General features: G+C 48.1%; 1 protein-coding gene across 5 annotated transcripts in view; it reads right to left on the bottom strand.

The window, feature by feature from the left end:
• Nucleotides 1-17,788, bottom strand: part of ZMYM3 (zinc finger MYM-type containing 3) — a 451,376-nt gene that overhangs the window by 245,848 nt on the left and 187,740 nt on the right. For 4 of the 5 annotated variants that reach the window (XM_069209214.1, XM_069209211.1, XM_069209204.1 and 1 more), the window contains exon 13: nucleotides 101-293. In XM_069209214.1, the coding sequence (XP_069065315.1) occupies nucleotides 101-293 (193 nt within the window). The remainder of the gene's footprint in view (nucleotides 1-100; nucleotides 294-17,788) is intronic. The other variant, XM_069209208.1, reaches the window with a different exon arrangement.

Genomic DNA, 17,788 nt, shown 5'->3' with positions numbered 1-17,788 from the left:
AGCCTGTGCCCCTCGTTTGCCCTTCAGCAGACAAGCCAATTAAGACCTGCAGTCCCCTTTTCCACTAGCAAGTTATCAGCATCTCAAGATTCATGTTTACCGTACTCTCCCCTGGCTCGGTTCTTACTATTCAACAGGCTCTCTGGTCCTTTCTGTGTGTCCAGGTTGGGTTGGTTCTGCTGGTTGTAGAAACGAAGGAGACACTGCTGGTTACAGAAATGCCGGATTTCACCTCGCCAGTGAATGGTTTCTAATAATTTCCCTTGGCGCTTACAGGCATTGCAGCGAGCTGCCTGCAGAGGAAAAAGACCAAAATGATTAAGACACCCACCTCATTCCCACATATTATTCTGGCAAGAGATTCGTAATTAAGATTACAAGTGTGAAATGCTAGAAATGAACTGTCTGCAACAGCATCATACATAACATGAATACAGATTTCACCCTGCAAATATAACTGTACTGAGCCAAAGGCTTCAGTCGTGCCTTGAATATTCAAAATACATTCAATAGGGCGAGTTAGAGTGCTAGAGTCTCGAGCAATCAATGGTGGAAAGTGCTAGCAGTCTTTGTATCTGTCTGTTTGGCTTGGTGAAGAACACTATGCGTTTTATCTACTATAAGAAATCTGCCTTTCCAGAATGGCCATCTCGGATTTGTCTTTTGCTAGACCCTATATTTTTGCTGGTGTTGGGGGACACTGCACTGCACTGCACTTCTCCTTTCCAGTACTAAAGTGCTTCTGCTCCTATGTTTAGCATGAATGGAGTGGCATGCTCCTAATTAACAAATTGAACTATTCTGTAAATCCCTAGCATATGACAGAAAGTGTACCCAGGGAATGAGGGTAAGTGCCGCTAGTGGAATGCTGCACTTATTGTGCATCCACTACACTGGCAGTGCAACATGGCTTCAGGTCCATCACTGTGGCCTGACTGCAGCAGAGCCAATATACACCCTTCAGACAGCTAAAATCCTTCCTTTTAAATAGTAATGACACCCCTATCCAGACAAGCAGGGTAAATGGTATCCAAAAGTATGCCATGTAGAAATTAAATGCTAACGTCCATACAGTGAGTAGCACCCAAAAGCTTTCTTCACGGTGGCAAGCCTAACTGTTCTATGAAGAAAACCAGGGTACATTTTAAAATACCAGCACTCTATCTCAGGAAAGGGGCCAAATTGATTTGTAATAAATATTAAGGAAAAGTAACTTTTAGAGAGTCACCATTTCCCTTGCCTGACGTTAATGGAGGCTTATTTGCATACGCTCTCTAGTTTCTTCCACCATGTAGGAAGTTGGCTCTGTATGCACTATTTCAAAGTAAGGAATAGTATGCACAGAGTCCAAGGGTTCCCCTTAGAGGTAAGATAGTGGCAAAAAGAGATAATACTAATGCTCTATTTTGTGGTAGTGTGGTCGAGCAGTAGGCTTATCCAAGGAGTAGTGTTAAGCATTTGTTGTACATACACATAGACAATAAATGAGGTACACACACTCGGAGACAAATCCAGCCAATAGGTTTTTATATAGAAAAATATCTTTTCTTAGTTTATTTTAAGAACCACAGGTTCAAATTCTACATGTAATATCTCATTCGAAAGGTATTGCAGGTAAGTACTTTAGGAACTTCAAATCATCAAAATTGCATGTATACTTTTCAAGTTATTCACAAATAGCTGTTTTAAAAGTGGACACTTAGTGCAATTTTCACAGTTCCTAGGGGAGGTAAGTATTTGTTAGGTTAACCAGGTAAGTAAGACACTTACAGGGCTTAGTTCTTGGTCCAAGGTAGCCCACCGTTGGGGGTTCAGAGCAACCCCAAAGTCACCACACCAGCAGCTCAGGGCCGGTCAGGTGCAGAGTTCAAAGTGGTGCCCAAAACACATAGGCTAGAATGGAGAGAAGGGGGTGCCCCGGTTCCGGTCTGCTTGCAGGTAAGTACCCGCGTCTTCGGAGGGCAGACCAGGGGGGTTTTGTAGGGCACCGGGGGGGACACAAGTCCACACAGAAATTTCACCCTCAGCAGCGCGGGGGCGGCCGGGTGCAGTGTAGAAACAAGCGTCGGGTTTGTAATGGAAGTCAATGGGAGATCTTGGGATCTCTTCAGCGCTGCAGGCAGGCAAGGGGGGGGGTTCCTCGGGGAAACCTCCACTTGGTCAAGGGAGAGGGACTCCTGGGGGTCACTCCTCCAGTGAAAGTCCGGTCCTTCAGGTCCTGGGGGCTGCGGGTGCAGGGTCTCTCCCAGGTGTCGGGACTTTAGGATTCAAAGAGTCGCGGTCAGGGGAAGCCTCGGGATTCCCTCTGCAGGCGGCGCTGTGGGGGCTCAGGGGGGACAGGTTTTTGTACTCACAGTCTTAGAGTAGTCCTGGGGTCCCTCCTGAGGTGTTGGATCGCCACCAGCCGAGTCGGGGTCGCCGGGTGCAGTGTTGCAAGTCTCACGCTTCTTGCGGGGAGCTTGCAGGGTTCTTTAAAGCTGCTGGAAACAATGTTGCAGCTTTTCTTGGAGCAGGTCCGCTGTCCTCGGGAGTTTCTTGTCTTTTCGAAGCAGGGGCAGTCCTCAGAGGATGTCGAGGTCGCTGGTCCCTTTGGAAGGCGTCGCTGGAGCAGGATCTTTGGAAGGCAGGAGACAGGCCGGTGAGTTTCTGGAGCCAAGGCAGTTGTTGTCTTCTGGTCTTCCTCTGCAGGGGTTTTCAGCTAGGCAGTCCTTCTTCTTGTAGTTGCAGGAATCTAATTTTCTAGGGTTCAGGGTAGCCCTTAAATACTAAATTTAAGGGCGTGTTTAGGTCTGGGGGGTTAGTAGCCAATGGCTACTAGCCCTGAGGGTGGGTACACCCTCTTTGTGCCTCCTCCCAAGGGGAGGGGGTCACAATCCTAACCCTATTGGGGGAATCCTCCATCTGCAAGATGGAGGATTTCTAAAAGTCAGAGTCACCTCAGCTCAGGACACCTTAGGGGCTGTCCTGACTGGCCAGTGACTCCTCCTTGTTGCTTTCTTTGTTCCCTCCAGCCTTGCCGCCAAAAGTGGGGGCCGTGGCCGGAGGGGGCGGGCAACTCCACTAAGCTGGAGTGCCCTGCTGGGCTGTGACAAAGGGGTGAGCCTTTGAGGCTCACCGCCAGGTGTTACAGCTCCTGCCTGGGGGAGGTGTTAGCATCTCCACCCAGTGCAGGCTTTGTTACTGGCCTCAGAGTGACAAAGGCACTCTCCCCATGGGGCCAGCAACATGTCTCTGGTGTGGCAGGCTGCTGGAACTAGTCAGCCTACACAGACAGTCGGTTAAGTTTCAGGGGGCACCTCTAAGGTGCCCTCTGTGGTGTATTTTACAATAAAATGTACACTGGCATCAGTGTGCATTTATTGTGCTGAGAAGTTTGATACCAAACTTCCCAGTTTTCAGTGTAGCCATTATGGTGCTGTGGAGTTCGTGTTTGACAGACCCCCAGACCATATACTCTTATGGCTACCCTGCACTTACAATGTCTAAGGTTTTGTTTAGACACTGTAGGGGTACCATGCTCATGCACTGGTACCCTCACCTATGGTATAGTGCACCCTGCCTTAGGGCTGTAAGGCCTGCTAGAGGGGTGGCTTACCTATACTGCATAGGCAGTGAGAGGCTGGCATGGCACCCTGAGGGGAGTGCCATGTCGACTTACTCGTTTTGTCCTCACTAGCACACACAAGCTGGCAAGCAGTGTGTCTGTGCTGAGTGAGAGGTCTCCAGGGTGGCATAAGACATGCTGCAGCCCTTAGAGACCTTCCTTGGCATCAGGGCCCTTGGTACTAGAAGTACCAGTTACAAGGGACTTATCTGGATGCCAGGGTCTGCCAATTGTGGGTACAAAAGTACAGGTTAGGGAAAGAACACTGGTGCTGGGGCCTGGTTAGCAGGCCTCAGCACACTTTCAATTGTAAACATAGCATCAGCAAAGGCAAAAAGTCAGGGGGCAACCATGCCAAGGAGGCATTTCCTTACACACCAGTAGTTAGCCTTTAAAAAGTGTGAATAGGTGTGAAATGCCTCTGCAGAGCAAATAGGTCGACCCCTCTGAACTTCACAGAATATGCAGGGTGGGGGCTATGGCCATCTTTTGTGACACTCTAGTGTCAAGTCCAGGTTGACAAGTGTAGGAAAGTTGATTATGTGGTGTAGTTGTAAGCCTTCAAGTGATGATAATGTCACAATCTCTATTAAGTCCAGTTAGCCTTCTTTTACAAACTCCTTAGTTCAGTACTGGGTCTCTACGACACTGAGCAGTCGGGCTTAGTAAAAGGAACACGTAAAAAGCATTTAGAAGTACCAAAATAACAGAAAGAGAAACACAACAGAATGAAAATACACTATTGTTATAAATTGCTGTCGGATTTTTATTCTGTTGCGTTTATAGCAATAGAGTGTATTTTTATCCTAAATCATTTACCAAAACAACAAAAACCTATTGAGGGGGAATCAAAGATATGATGGTTTTTAAAAGGCAAGTACATTATTTTAAGTCCCATGCATCTTTATAAACAGTGGTTCTGTGACTTGGCCTACAGGCAGGCATGACAACCAATCTTTTCTTGGATTGGTCACAATGCACTGTGAGCCAATCAGAGACCACTTAGTTCCAGGGAAGCAGTAAATTGTCGGTCTGGCAGTGTCTGGAAGACAGTGTGTCTGGAGTGCAACTTTTATGCCATCTTCCCGTTAGTGGGAGGGGAGGACTTGCTAGCCCAATGGGTCAATAGTTTCCACAAAGCTATCAATCCCCCGTTACGTCACTTCCTCAGGCTTTGTCCCTCAATCACACAATACCCATACCTACCCTAGAACAAGATTGTAGTTATATAGCACTTACTACCCCTGACGAGGCAGTGAAACGCTTTAAAAAGAGTAGCACGCTACTCCACAACCCCAAGGTTAGTGGTTATGGTTGGTTATTCCAATTAATCGTGCTCTTAAGAAATAACTGTATGCATTTTCCCCAGTGACTTTGTGATGTGTTATATTAATTCCAGATAGTTATGATCATTAGTGGGGGTAGAATAGGTAATGTTTGTTGACAGGTTGTGACCTATTGTAGGGAAGTGCCCCTTTTCGACATGATCAACCCCACTTTTTGCCTGGTAATTGATGCAATTTTGACTGAAAGTGCACTGAGTTCCTGCTATCAAGGTCTCCAGTACCAAATCATTTCACTAAAACTGTAAAATGGTTCTCCAATTGGCAATGCCTTTCGTACCCCTGCAAGTCTTTAGTAAGTGGTACCACTGGTACCTAGTGCCTGGGTACCAAAGAGGGACCCCAAGAGCTGCAGCCTATTTTCAGCCACCCTCAGGAATCCCTCACTTGGAACATGCAGATTCTCCATTGCAGGCTGTGTGTCTTGGTGCAACTAAAAGTAAAAACATGACATGTCACACCTGTGTGCCATGTTCCCCAACACTGCATGCAATATGCCACCCCTACAGCAGGCCTTCCAGCCCTAAGCAGGGGTGCATTATATTACATATGAAGACATATCTGCATGTGCAGATATGCCCCTGCTTTGTCATTGTCGATTCTCAGACATAGTGAGTGAACAAGGGAAGCCATTTTAAGTACAGGCGCTGGACACTGGTCACCAAGAGTTCCCAAGCTACATGATGGATTCATTTAAAATAGGGATGTTTAGTATCAAACACCTCATATTAATAAACCCTCACTGAATCCGGTGATGGATTTATTAATACATCCACTCAGAGGGCACCTTAGAAGTGCCCCCTGCAAACCTACCAACTCCTAGTGTGGGCATTGACTAGTCAAAACCCGTACAGCCATCTGAAGACAATTCTGGCCCTGAGATGGGAGCTAATGCTCTTGAGGGCTCAGAACAAAGGCCTGCTCTGAGCAGAGGTGTGACCTCCTCTCCCAGGCAGGATGGACATTCCAGGACGGGGGCTTTAAAGGCCTTGTCACCTTTGAAAAGTGACCCAGGCCTCGCCAAATGGTAGAGGAGGCAGAACCCCAGTCCTTGACAGCACTTTTGGCGACAGGACAGGCAGGAAAATTAAGTAAATTAGGAGGTGTACCCCCTTCATGCCAGTCCCACCCTTGGGGTGGACAAGCTGAAGTGGACACTACTTTTTAAACTCCTCCATCTTGCATGAACGGAATTAGGCCAACAGGGTTAGGGCTATGCCCACTTCCCAAAGGAAGTGGTCATTGGAAGGGTGTAGTCACCCTAAATGCGAGTAGCCCACTGGCTAGTATTTAGGCGGCACCCTTTTAAGATTCCAGCTGACCTAAGAAGAGCCAGAGAAAACAGAAGTCGCCCTGCAGAGAAGACTGAAGACACCAACCGACTTGGCCCCAAGTCCTACCGGCCTGTCTGCAGCCTTCAAAGAAACCTGAGCCTAGAAGACGACTGTCCTGCAGCCAACGAGCTCCAAAGCCTTGGGAGGACTGCCTGACTTCAATAAAGAACAAGCACTCCAGTGGACCTGTCCAAAAGAAACATCTCCAAAGACGAAAGAAGTCTGCCTGAGGAACCGCAAAACTGCTGCCTGGACCATCCTCTGGACCCGGCGCCCACAGCCCGAGTCCAAGTGGCCAACCAGTCCAGTGAAGGTTCCCCAGTGCTTCCGACAAAGAGTCCATCGTGGGCTGACCCCTGACTCCACAGCAACATCTGCAACCTAAATCCGAGGGCTCCCCCTGAATGCGACCTGCCCAGTTAAAAACGCATTGTGTGGATTTTTGAAACTGAAAAGTATTTTCATTTTAAAAACTGCTTACCTTATAACGAAGTTCTTTGGTTCAAAAAATATATAAAAGCAAATGTTATTTTTTCTGAATTGGTCTCGGATTTATTTATTGAGTGTGTGTCTCATTCATTGCCCCGGAGTACAACAAACACGACTTCTTGATAAGCCTAGCTCCTCGGCCACACAACTAGAGCTCTAGACCCATCTATTTATGCCTCTGCACATCTTTGGGGATCCACTTCATTTTAGTATTCTATAGAGAGCCTGTAGGAAGTTGGCTCTGTATGTGTTTTTTCAAAGTAAGAAATAACATGCACAGAGTCCAAGGGTTCCCCTTAGAGGTAAGATAGTGGCAAAAAGAGATAATACTAATGCTCTATTTTGTGGTAGTGTGGTCGAGCAGTAGGCTTATCCAAGGAGTAGTGTTAAGCATTTGTTGTACATACACACAGGCAATAAATGAGGAACACACACTCCGAGACAAATCCAGCCAATAGGTTTTTGTATAGAAAAATATATTTTCTTAGTTTATTTTAAGAACCACAGGTTCAAATTCTACATGTAATATCTCATTTGAAAGGTATTGCAGGTAAGTACTTTAGGAACTTTGAATAATCAAAATATCATATATACTTTTTACATAAAACACATTTAGCTGTTTTAAAAGTGGACACAGTGCAATTTTCACAGTTCCTGGGGGAGGTAAAGTAATGTTAGTTCTTGCAGGTAAGTAAACCACCTACGGGGTTCAGATTGGGGTCCAAGGTAGCCCACCGTTGGGGGTTCAGAGCAACCCCAAAGTCACCACACCAGCAGCTCAGGGCCGGTCAGGTGCAGAGGTCAAAGAGGGGCAAAAAACACATAGGCTTCAATGGAGAAGGGGGTGCCCCGGTTTCAGTCTGCCAGCAGGTAAGTACCCGCGTCTTCGGAGGGCAGACCAGGGGGGTTTTGTAGGGCACCGGGGGGGACACAAGTTAGCACAGAAAGTACACCCTCAGCAGCACGGGGCGGCCGGGTGCGGTGTGCAAACACACGTCGGGTTTCCAATGGTTTTCAATGAGACCAAGGTGTCTCTTCAGCAGTGCAGGCAGGCAAGGGGGGGGCTCTTCGGGGTAGCCACCACCTGGGCAAGGGAGAGGGCCTCCTGGGGGTCACTCCTGCACTGGAGCTCCAATCATTGAGGTCCTGGGGGCTGCGGGTGCAGGGTCTTTTCCAGGCGTCGGGATTTCAGAGTCAGGCAGTCGCGGTCAGGGGGAGCCTCGGGATTCCCTCTGCAGGCGTCGCTGTGGGGGCTCAGGGGGGACAACTTGGGTTACTCACAGTCTTGGAGTCGCCTGGGGGTCCTCCCTGTAGCGTTGTTTCTTCACCAGTCGAGTCGGGGTCGCCGGGTGCAGTGTTGCAAGTCTCACGCTTCTTGCGGGGATTGCAGGGGTCTTTAAATCTGCTACAATACAAAGTTGCAGTCTTTGTTGAACAGAGCCACTGTTCTCTGGAGTTTCTTGGTTTCTTGGAAGCAGGGCAGTCCTCTGAGGATTCAGGGGTCACTGGTCCTGGGGAAAGCGTCGCTGGAGCAGGTTTCTTCTGAAGGCAGGAGACAGGCCGGTAGGACTGGGGCCAAAGTAGTTGGTGTCTTCTTTCTTCTTCTGCAGGGGTTTTTCAGCTCAGCAGTCCTCTTCTTCTTGTAAGTTGCAGGAATCTAAATTCTTAGGTTCAGGGTAGCCCTTAAATACTAAATTTAAGGGCGTGTTTAGGTCTGGGGGGTTAGTAGCCTATGGCTACTAGCCCTGAGGGTGGGTACACCCTCTTTGTGCCTCCTCCCAAGGGGAGGGGGTCACAATCCTATCCCTATTGGGGGAATCCTCCATCTGCAAGATGGAGGATTTCTAAAAGTTAGAGTCACTTCAGCTCAGGACACCTTAGGGGCTGTCCTGACTGGCCAGTGACTCCTCCTTGTTATTCTCATTATTTCGTCCGGCCTTGCCGCCAAAAGTGGGGCCGTGGCGGGCAACTCCACTAGCTGGAGTGCTCTGCGGTGCTGGAACAAAGGGGGTGAGCCTTTGAGGCTCACCGCCAGGTGTTACAGCTCCTGCCTGGGGGAGGTGTTAGCATCTCCACCCAGTGCAGGCTTTGTTACTGGCCTCAGAGTGACAAAGGCACTCTCCCCATGGGGCCAGCAACATGTCTCTAGTGTGGCAGGCTGCTGGAACCAGTCAGCCTACACAGATAGTCGGTTAGGTTTCAGGGGGCACCTCTAAGGTGCCCTCTGGGGTGTATTTTACAATAAAATGTACACTGGCATCAGTGTGCATTTATTGTGCTGAGAAGTTTGATACCAAACTTCCCAGTTTTCAGTGTAGCCATTATGGTGCTGTGGAGTTCGTGTAAAACAGACTCCCAGACCATATACTCTTATGGCTACCCTGCACTTACAATGTCTAAGGTTTTGCTTAGACACTGTAGGGGCACAGTGCTCATGCACTGGTGCCCTCACCTATGGTATAGTGCACCCTGCCTTAGGGTTGTAAGGCCTGCTAGAGGGTTGACTTATCTATACTGCATAGGCAGTGTGAGGTTGGCATGGCACCCTGAGGGGAGTGCCATGTCGACTTACTCGTTTTGTCCTCACCAGCACACACAAGCTGGCAAGCAGTGTGTCTGTGCTGAGTGAGGGGTCCCCAGGGTGGCATAAGATATGCTGCAGCCCTTAGAGACCTTCCCTGGCATCAGGGCCCTTGGTACCAGGGGTACCAGTTACAAGGGACTTACCTGGATGCCAGGGTGTGCCAATTGCGGATACAAAAGTACAGGTTAGGGAAAGAACACTGGTGCTGGGGCCTGGTTAGCAGGCCTCAGCACACTTTCAATTCAAAACATAGCATCAGCAAAGGCAAAAAGTCAGGGGGTAACCATGCCAAGGAGGCATTTCCTTACAGGGCCACTGTCCTGAAGCCACCTACCAGCTGGCGAGAGAATTGCTTTCAAAAATCTTTGCATCCAGTCTGGTACCTGGGAAATTCTTCCTTCAGTGATCCTCTCCTTACATTCCATCCTCTGCATGTCTTCTATTTCGGAGTATAACCTCCTGGCCAGCCCAGGGGCTGACAGAGGGATCAAGAACCCACACCTCCAGCTTCTTGCTGACTTCAGCTCTGATGCTATCCTTCACTTGGTCAGACTGTCTGTATATTTTGCATTTGACAGACATATGGTCACCAGTACCCACATCATGGACACACCAGGTAGTTTAACCAGGGGTGAGGGAAAAGAGCTCAGCAAACTGCTGTAGGACTTGCATGCAGTCAGTTTGCAGTTGGGCAGTGATGGTGCCAGAAAAGACCACTCCATCAACTGACCCATCTTTGGGGCAGTGGGAGCGGTCAGGGAAAGGCTCTCATTTTGCTTCCTAATCCTCATCAGTGACCATCAGCATGGCCACATCAGCCCTGTCATGGAAGAGCTTTAGGTGATTTACATGGATGATCCTGTGAGAGTTCCTAGGAGTGTCTAGGTCAACCAGATAGGTGACCTCACTGTTTCTTCTCAAGGATGGGGTGAGGGACACTCCATTTGTCCTGGAGTGCCCTCAGAGTCATAGGATCCAGTACCCACACCTTCTGCCCTGGTTGGTATTCTACCATGGCAGCCTTTTGGTCATACCAGAACTTCTGGAGCTCTTGGCTGGCCTCAAAGGTTTTGTATGCTTTCTCCGTTAACTCAGTCATCACTGAACGTAAGCCAAGCACATAGTCCACAATGTCTTATTTGGGCTTTTTTTTAGAGGAGTCTCTCAGCCTTCCCTCGCTAGACACAGTGGTCCACTTACAGGATGACTAAACAGAAGCTCAGAGGGGGAAAAACCTACTCCCTTCTGTGGCACTTCTCTGTTGGTGAAAAGCAAGCATGGTAATAGGATACCCCATCTCCTTTTGAGTTTTTCAGGGAGTCCTGCGATCATGCCTTTCGCGTTTTTTATTTATCTCTCAACTAAACCATTTCCTTGGGTGCGATATGGGGTAGTGAATTTAAAGTCAATCCACATGGCTTTGAGGTATGCAGACATGAAGCTACTATATCTGTCTAATACAACTTCTTTAGGTAAGCCCACTCTAGTAAATATGCTGAGTAGGACCCTAGCAACTGCAGGAGCAGGTACCCCTGAAGGGCTATACCTTCAGGGTACTTGGTGACATGATCCACTACCACCAGTACAAATATGTTCCCTTATGCTGTCGGAGGATCTAGGGAGCCAACAATGTCTACCCCTTCAAAGGAAACCCAAAGGGGCATGACCAAGATGGCGACCGCAGTTATCCTGCTTATGGTTCCTGACGAGACCCGCAGAACCCAGAGAAGCTCCGACAGTATTTGGACGGCATCAGCCAAGCCGAAAATAGCGCAACGGGGCTCGTCCCACTGAGCTGCGGTAGCCACGTGTGCAGCGGTATCAGTGCCGTGGCCCATGAATGGTGCATGGATTTGAAGAGCCTCGTGACGGGGGGGGGGGGGGCATACCATTGTGGGACAGCTGGTCCTACTAGTGAGCCCAGGGGTCGCGGCTGCGCTGCATATGGAGGCATAGTGCCTGGAATCGCTCACTATACGAGCCCGACTGCGGAATGTTGCAGTGTACAGACCCTAGCTGCCCTCGTAGACCAATGATGCAGCTAATGAAGGTAGCACACACATGCTGGCACCGCTTTATACATCTTAGAAGCCCACACATCCCATATTCACGGAGATCTCCATTTGGGATATACCCGGGATAACAAAGAAAACACAAACTACTGACCACGATCAATGGACTTGAAAGGGATTACCAGACTGGGAAATGTATTCTCGGAAAGCACAATTATGTCGTTTCAAGACATTATCACTGGATACGGTACTGTCCCTGCGCAATTTCACACTTACTATATATTATATTGCAAGTCATGCATGGCCTCTGGAGAACGGTGGACACACAGCCGCCCACGTCCCAAGCACTACACACCATTTTGCTGACCAAGAGCACACACCACGCCATTACCACTTTATATACCGCATTACATACACCTAAAGCCAACCTTATGCAGACTGCGTGTAAGAAGTGGAACATAGTGCTACCGCAACCACTAACTGATGTGGAATGGAAAGGGGCCCTACAGACTGTAAAGGGGATATACCAAAATGCTAGGTTCAGATTCCCACAATTTAATTATATACATCAGGTTTATCAGGACCCCCTTCGCATCCAATACATGTTTCCCGCACACAACCCGCGTAGCCACGCTATACCTTAACCTTGGCAGGATTTTATCACATGGTGTGGGATTGTCCAACTTTGCAGACTACCTGGCGCACAGTTACTGTAATAGTATCAGACCTGACCACACATCCCCTCCCCATAGCACCTACCCCTTTCACCCCTAAGAAAGGTGACAAATACCTCCACAGATTTATTGATTTAGTTTTTGTACTATTTAAGCACAGGATAGCCATGGCATGGAACTCCCTGGACCCTCCGGCTGAATCCCAATGGTTAAAAGACCTGTTAATTTGGGTCAAAGCAGAAGCGCATCATATACGTCAGTTTCCAGCTCGCGGAATTAACAGTAAAGGTGGGGAATGCGGGGACCCTCTGGTACTCAAAGTGGAGGCAACAAATGATTACATTCCCCTTGAGAAAAAAGGTGCATAGCGAAACATGTATTGCTACGCTCCCTTTCTGCACCAAGAATGAATACACTGCACATTGTCCCCAAGAGGCCTCGCTCCAGGATGCTTCTTCTGGCACAAATAATAGCAAAGATTTCTTCCCATTTGCAACATACATAGTCCCAAGAACTAATGTTATGTTTTTCACGTGATGGTTATATTTGATGATAATAAAAATGTTTACAGGCTCATGTCACGAGACACTCTTTGGAAGACCTCCGACTGGACAATGTCCAATTATAAGCGAATGGATACTGTTTGTGATGAAAGTAATTCGCTTAGTGAAATGATCTACTGTAAGGTCTTGAATATCATTAAAACAAAAAAAAATCAAGACAAACATATATATATATTTTTTTTAAAGGGAACCCCAATCACTGGAAGTGGAATTAAAGGGGCCTTTAGGTGGCAACCTGTCTTGCCACTGGCTCAACAGGTGACAAGTTACAAAACTCATTCACCTCCTGGGACACACCTGGTCAGGAGAAGTGAGGCACCAACCTACTCCATGTTGGTTTGGCCCATATTCCCAGCTAAGAGGATGTCATGAACCAAAGTGAGTAGAAACTCTCTATACATACAAAGCATTACCACTCTCCTAGTGGCACCAGGTTTGGGGTCTTTGGCCTCAGTATACAGGAGTCCCTCCTCCAAAGAGGTTCTGTGGGAGACATTGACATCTTCCTTTTGCTGGTCAGCAGCTTGCCGTCTCAAGCGTGGGACAGGGTCTCTGTCCCTGGCACAGCTCTTCCCTGAAGGGTTCCCCTGGGGTAGGAGCTCTGCCGTGCAAAGCCCAGGTTCTTGGGGCTCAGTTCCCTCAAGAACTGACAAGTCTTCTCCCTGAGGACCTGAGCTTTTGGCTGATCAGAAGCGGTCTTGTCTTTGCCTGAACCCCCCCCCCCCCCCCCCATCTCCCCCCCCCCCCCCGGTCACAGTTCCAGAGTAGAGAGCCGGAATACGTTTGGCTGCGTTTACCCATTTTACTAGCCCTCTCAAAGGCTGTTGGGGACCTTGGAATCAAAAGCTTCTTCTTTCTCCCTATTTAAAGTTTGCTGCCACCAGAGATGGGTACTAAGCACATCTCAGCTCTTTCTTTCTCTACAGCTAAGAGTTTAGCCTCTAATTCTGTCCTCTTAGTTAGCTTCTGGAGTTCAATATCTTCACTGTCTCCATCTCCTGGGAAGTGCTCCCAGTGGTGTTACTGTCAGTGGAGTTGTGGAGGGATTCATCATCCTCTTCCACCTCCTCATCTTCCTGAAGGGCTTCTTTACTTGCCATGGCTAGCATTTCTGCCAGGAACTGCTGCAGATGGACATTTGTAGGTTTAGACCCCATGGCAAGTTTCCATGCTTGGCAGGGGGCCTTAAGTTAGGTTCTGGTAGGGGCCCAGGCTGAGCTTCTGGGAAGAACCCGCTGCCTCAGTCATGGTTTTTAAAGTGTACTTCCAGAAGACCTAACTAAAGTGTTTTAAATTCTAAATAGTTTGGCCTGGGGAACTTAAAAAACAAAGCCTTAAGTGTATTTTATTTATTTTTTTTAAATAGAAAAATTGGAAAAAAGTGTTTTCTAAGTAAAGACAGCTTTGAATTTCTTAGTGGTAATACTTATTAACGGCATGGTAGAGCAAACGTCAAGTCTTTACCCCACCGCTGCGCCAATGTAGGAAGCTGGCTCTTTATAGGATATATCAAAATGAGATATATTGTGCAAATAGTCTAGGGATTGATTCCCTTACCAGTGGACAGGGGTTTGCTCTAGCAATCTCAAGGTTTTTTTTTTAGCAGGTAGTGTGGTCGAGCAGCCTTAGGCTTATCAGAGAGGAGTGTTAGACATCTGCAAACACACATACAATCAATAAATGAGAACTCAAAAAGAAGATCCACACCAATTTACAAAATTAAAAAGTATGTTTATATGTGTTTAGGCACCAGATTCAATCCGATCAGATAAGTATGTTTTACAAGAGAAATACTTTCAGGTTTCAAAATTCTACGCACACTGCATTTTTCAGAAGTGGCAATGTTATCCTATGGGGACAAAAAAACTGCAAACAGATATAGTACAGCAAATCACAGGACCAACCTCTTCGACGTAAGGTAGATATGGGGCAAGATCCAAGGCCACACCAACAGGTCACGCTGGATGGCTGGGTGCAGAGGTACATGACAGCGTCAGGTGCCCAATGTTAGTCTATGGGGATCGGTCGGGTTACACGGAGGCTGTAGGCTTGGACTGGTAGGACAGTCGGGCTAAACCAACAATTGGGCTCAGCTCTCGTGATGCTGGGGTTGTGGGATAGCTTAGGTCCTCTCCTTCACATGCAATAAGTGCAAAGGTGAATGCAAGGTGAGTCCATAGAGAGCTAGTCCAAGGTGGGCTTTGTCTACGGAGGCCTGGGGAACCACTCTGGCACCGCTGGCTCACTTCAGCTCGGGCAAGGTGGTATATGTGCAATAGTGCTTTCGAGAGCCGGGTTTTCAGCAGTCGCGAGTCCTCGCAGTTCTCGTGGGGTCCCTGCAAGACACAGGGAAGCAGCTCTGCTGCTCCATGGGAGTTCCTGAGTCTTTGTTGAAGGCAGGCAGTCCTCCTAGGCTATCGGAGGCTCGACGAGATGACTGGCGCAATGCAGCAGGAGAATAAGACAGGCCTGCAGGGCTGGTTCCAAGTCAGCTACTTCTTCCTCAGTCTTTGCTTTTGCAGCTCTTAAGTGTCCTCCTTTATAGGTCAGTACACATCTGATTTTATTGTGCCAGGGGCTCCCCTAAATACTGAATTTAGAAGTGTCAAGGGGAGTGTAGGGTAGTAGCCAATGGGCTAGTTACCCCTAGGCTCACTACACCCTCTATATGACCACTTCCTTTGGGAAGTGGGGATAGCCATGTCCCAGAGTTCCTAGTTCTGCCATCGCCAAGATAGCACACTTTCAAAAGTTGAGTCCACATCGGGTAGCTCAACTTAGGGGTGGGTCTAGCCTTAAGAGGTGGGTACACCTCTGTGACTACTAATTTTCCCACCTGTCCAGGTGCCAAATGGGCCCTGGGGCAGAGGGGGGTCGGCATCTCTCCTTTGAGTCAAGCGAGATCTGCATATCAAGGTCAATGGGCTTTTTCAAAGCCCGATGCCAGCCCCCTGCCTTGGAATGAAGATGTGCAAGTCATCCTGTTGGGTGGGATGTGTAAACACCTATCCCACAGCAGGCTTCGTTCCTGACCACCCAAGAGCAAAGGCTCTCACCCTTGGTGGTCAGAAGCATGTCTGGTGGTGCCAGGCTCGCTAAAACTAGTCGGTCAGAACACCGGTAGTTGGTAGGTTTCAGGGGGAACACCTGTAAGGAGCCCTTTGGGTGCATGTATTAATTAATCACTGGAATCAGTAACGGTTTATTAATACAAGATGTTTGATACCAAACATACCTATTTTCCGTGAAGCCATAATGCAGCTAAGGAACTCATTGACCAGTGACCAGCACGTGTACTTAAAATGGCTTCCCTGTTCAATCACTATTTCATAAGAATCAACAAAGACATAGCAGGGGCATTTCTGCTCTTGCAGATATACTTCACATGTAAAATAAGGCACCCTGCCTTAGGGCTGTTGCAGGGGTGACTTGCACATATTGCATGCAGTGTTAGGAGACATGGCACACAGGCTGTGTGCCATGTTGTTTTTTCACTTTTAGCTGAACCAAGATGTGCAACATGCAATGGCAGTCTGCATGTGCTAGGTAAGGGGCTCTCGAGAGTAGCACAATACATGCTGTAGCCCTTGAGGACCATCTTTGGTACCCATGTCTTGGTTACTAGGGGTACCGTCTAATAGGGACCAAAAGGGATGCCAAAGGTATTGGAACAACTGCACAGTGTTAAGGAAAGAGATCTGGCACCAAGGACCTAGATAGCAGGAACCCAGTGCTCTTTCAGTCAAATTTGCAACAACTGCCCGGCAACACCTAGGTGTGACTGTAGGAAACTGGCCATCTATGTAGTGTGCAAAGCTAGGCAAACTGTGCGGGGGTTCAGGCAACCACACCTTGGATTATAAGGGTAAAAACTAAATGACCTATTGCTCTAAATTTTATGGTAGCTTGGTCGAGCAGTTAGGCCAATCTTGGAAAAGTGCAAACCATTTGTATTCACAGCACCAATCCTGCAACTCGCACATTCAAAGGAATAACTCAAGACTAATTTATAAAACTAAATCTGATTTTTATGTAATTTTTAAGATCAAGATTATCAAAATTGGTTAAGTACTTTTTGAGATATGAATTTTATTTTTTAAAGAAAAATAGTATTTTTGTGCATAATTACGCACCATACGAATCCATGGAATATTACCTTGAAAAATACATACAAATTTGCACAGCTGATTTACCAAGTTCTTTTGCAAGTGGGTCAAGGTCGTCGGTGGACACATTGTGCCATCTGGAGAAGTTCAGGCAGCTCCCGGTTCCGGTGGGAACAGCGGTGAAAGGTCTCTGGAGCTGGTGCAGGGCCCCTGCGGGGGAACACTTAGAAAAGCACTGCACAGGTAAGTTTAAAGATGACTCCTTGGGGTCACCTTGGACTGCTGAGGTCACAAGGTATGGGGGACCCTTAGGTCACAGCAGGTTCCTTGTTGCAGGACACAGGACAACCAGGTGCACAGCTTATCTGTGAGCCAGGAGCTGTGTGACAGGATGCCCTCTGAAGCAGGAGGTAAGTTTGTTCAAGGGTCGTTTGAAGGACAACAGGAGCACTCTGGTGGGAGGTGCAGGGTGTTCCTGAAGTCACTCGACTAGGGCTTCCTCCTGGGCCTTTTTCAGCCCTGGGCAGGCTGGTTTTCTTGGTGTCTGATTACCAATATCCTGGGTATTTGTTCAGTATGACCACTGGGGGGCGCAGTACCACCATACTTGGCACACTTGCAGGGTTTGTCTTCACAGCTGTCGGTGTGTCGTTGGGCCCAGCTGCGACTTCGTTAGGGAGTTAGCGGCTGGTCAGTGAAGTTACCCTCACTGGTTTGCTGCTTACTTGCTGTTGTAGAGTGCCTTAGAACTCCCTCCAGAGTGGAGGTACCAATGTCCGAAGCCTAGAGGTGTTCTGGGGTTCTTTAGAGTTTTTCCTTTTGTCCAGCAGCTCATCGGTGATTGTTGGGTCCTGCGTGCAGCAGGTAGGGTTTGGCACCTTTTCTTTGGGCAGGAGGTTCACAGTTCTCGTGCCCTGGATCTTCTTGGTGCTGGTCTTCTTTTGGCCGTCAAATCGGATTACCTGGCTTAGTGATGTCCTCTAAATACTGAATTTAGCGCGAGTTTTAGGAGGAACCTGGTAGTGACCAGTGGGAAACCTAGCTTTGACTATCTACACCCACTACAGTCACCACTTCCT

Source organism: Pleurodeles waltl, chromosome 2_1 (genome assembly GCF_031143425.1).
Source record: "Pleurodeles waltl isolate 20211129_DDA chromosome 2_1, aPleWal1.hap1.20221129, whole genome shotgun sequence".
In the NCBI taxonomy this organism is placed as follows: domain Eukaryota; kingdom Metazoa; phylum Chordata; class Amphibia; order Caudata; family Salamandridae; genus Pleurodeles; species Pleurodeles waltl.
The sequence above is the reverse complement of the archived record's forward strand: the minus strand, read 5'-3'. Positions and strand labels throughout refer to the sequence as shown.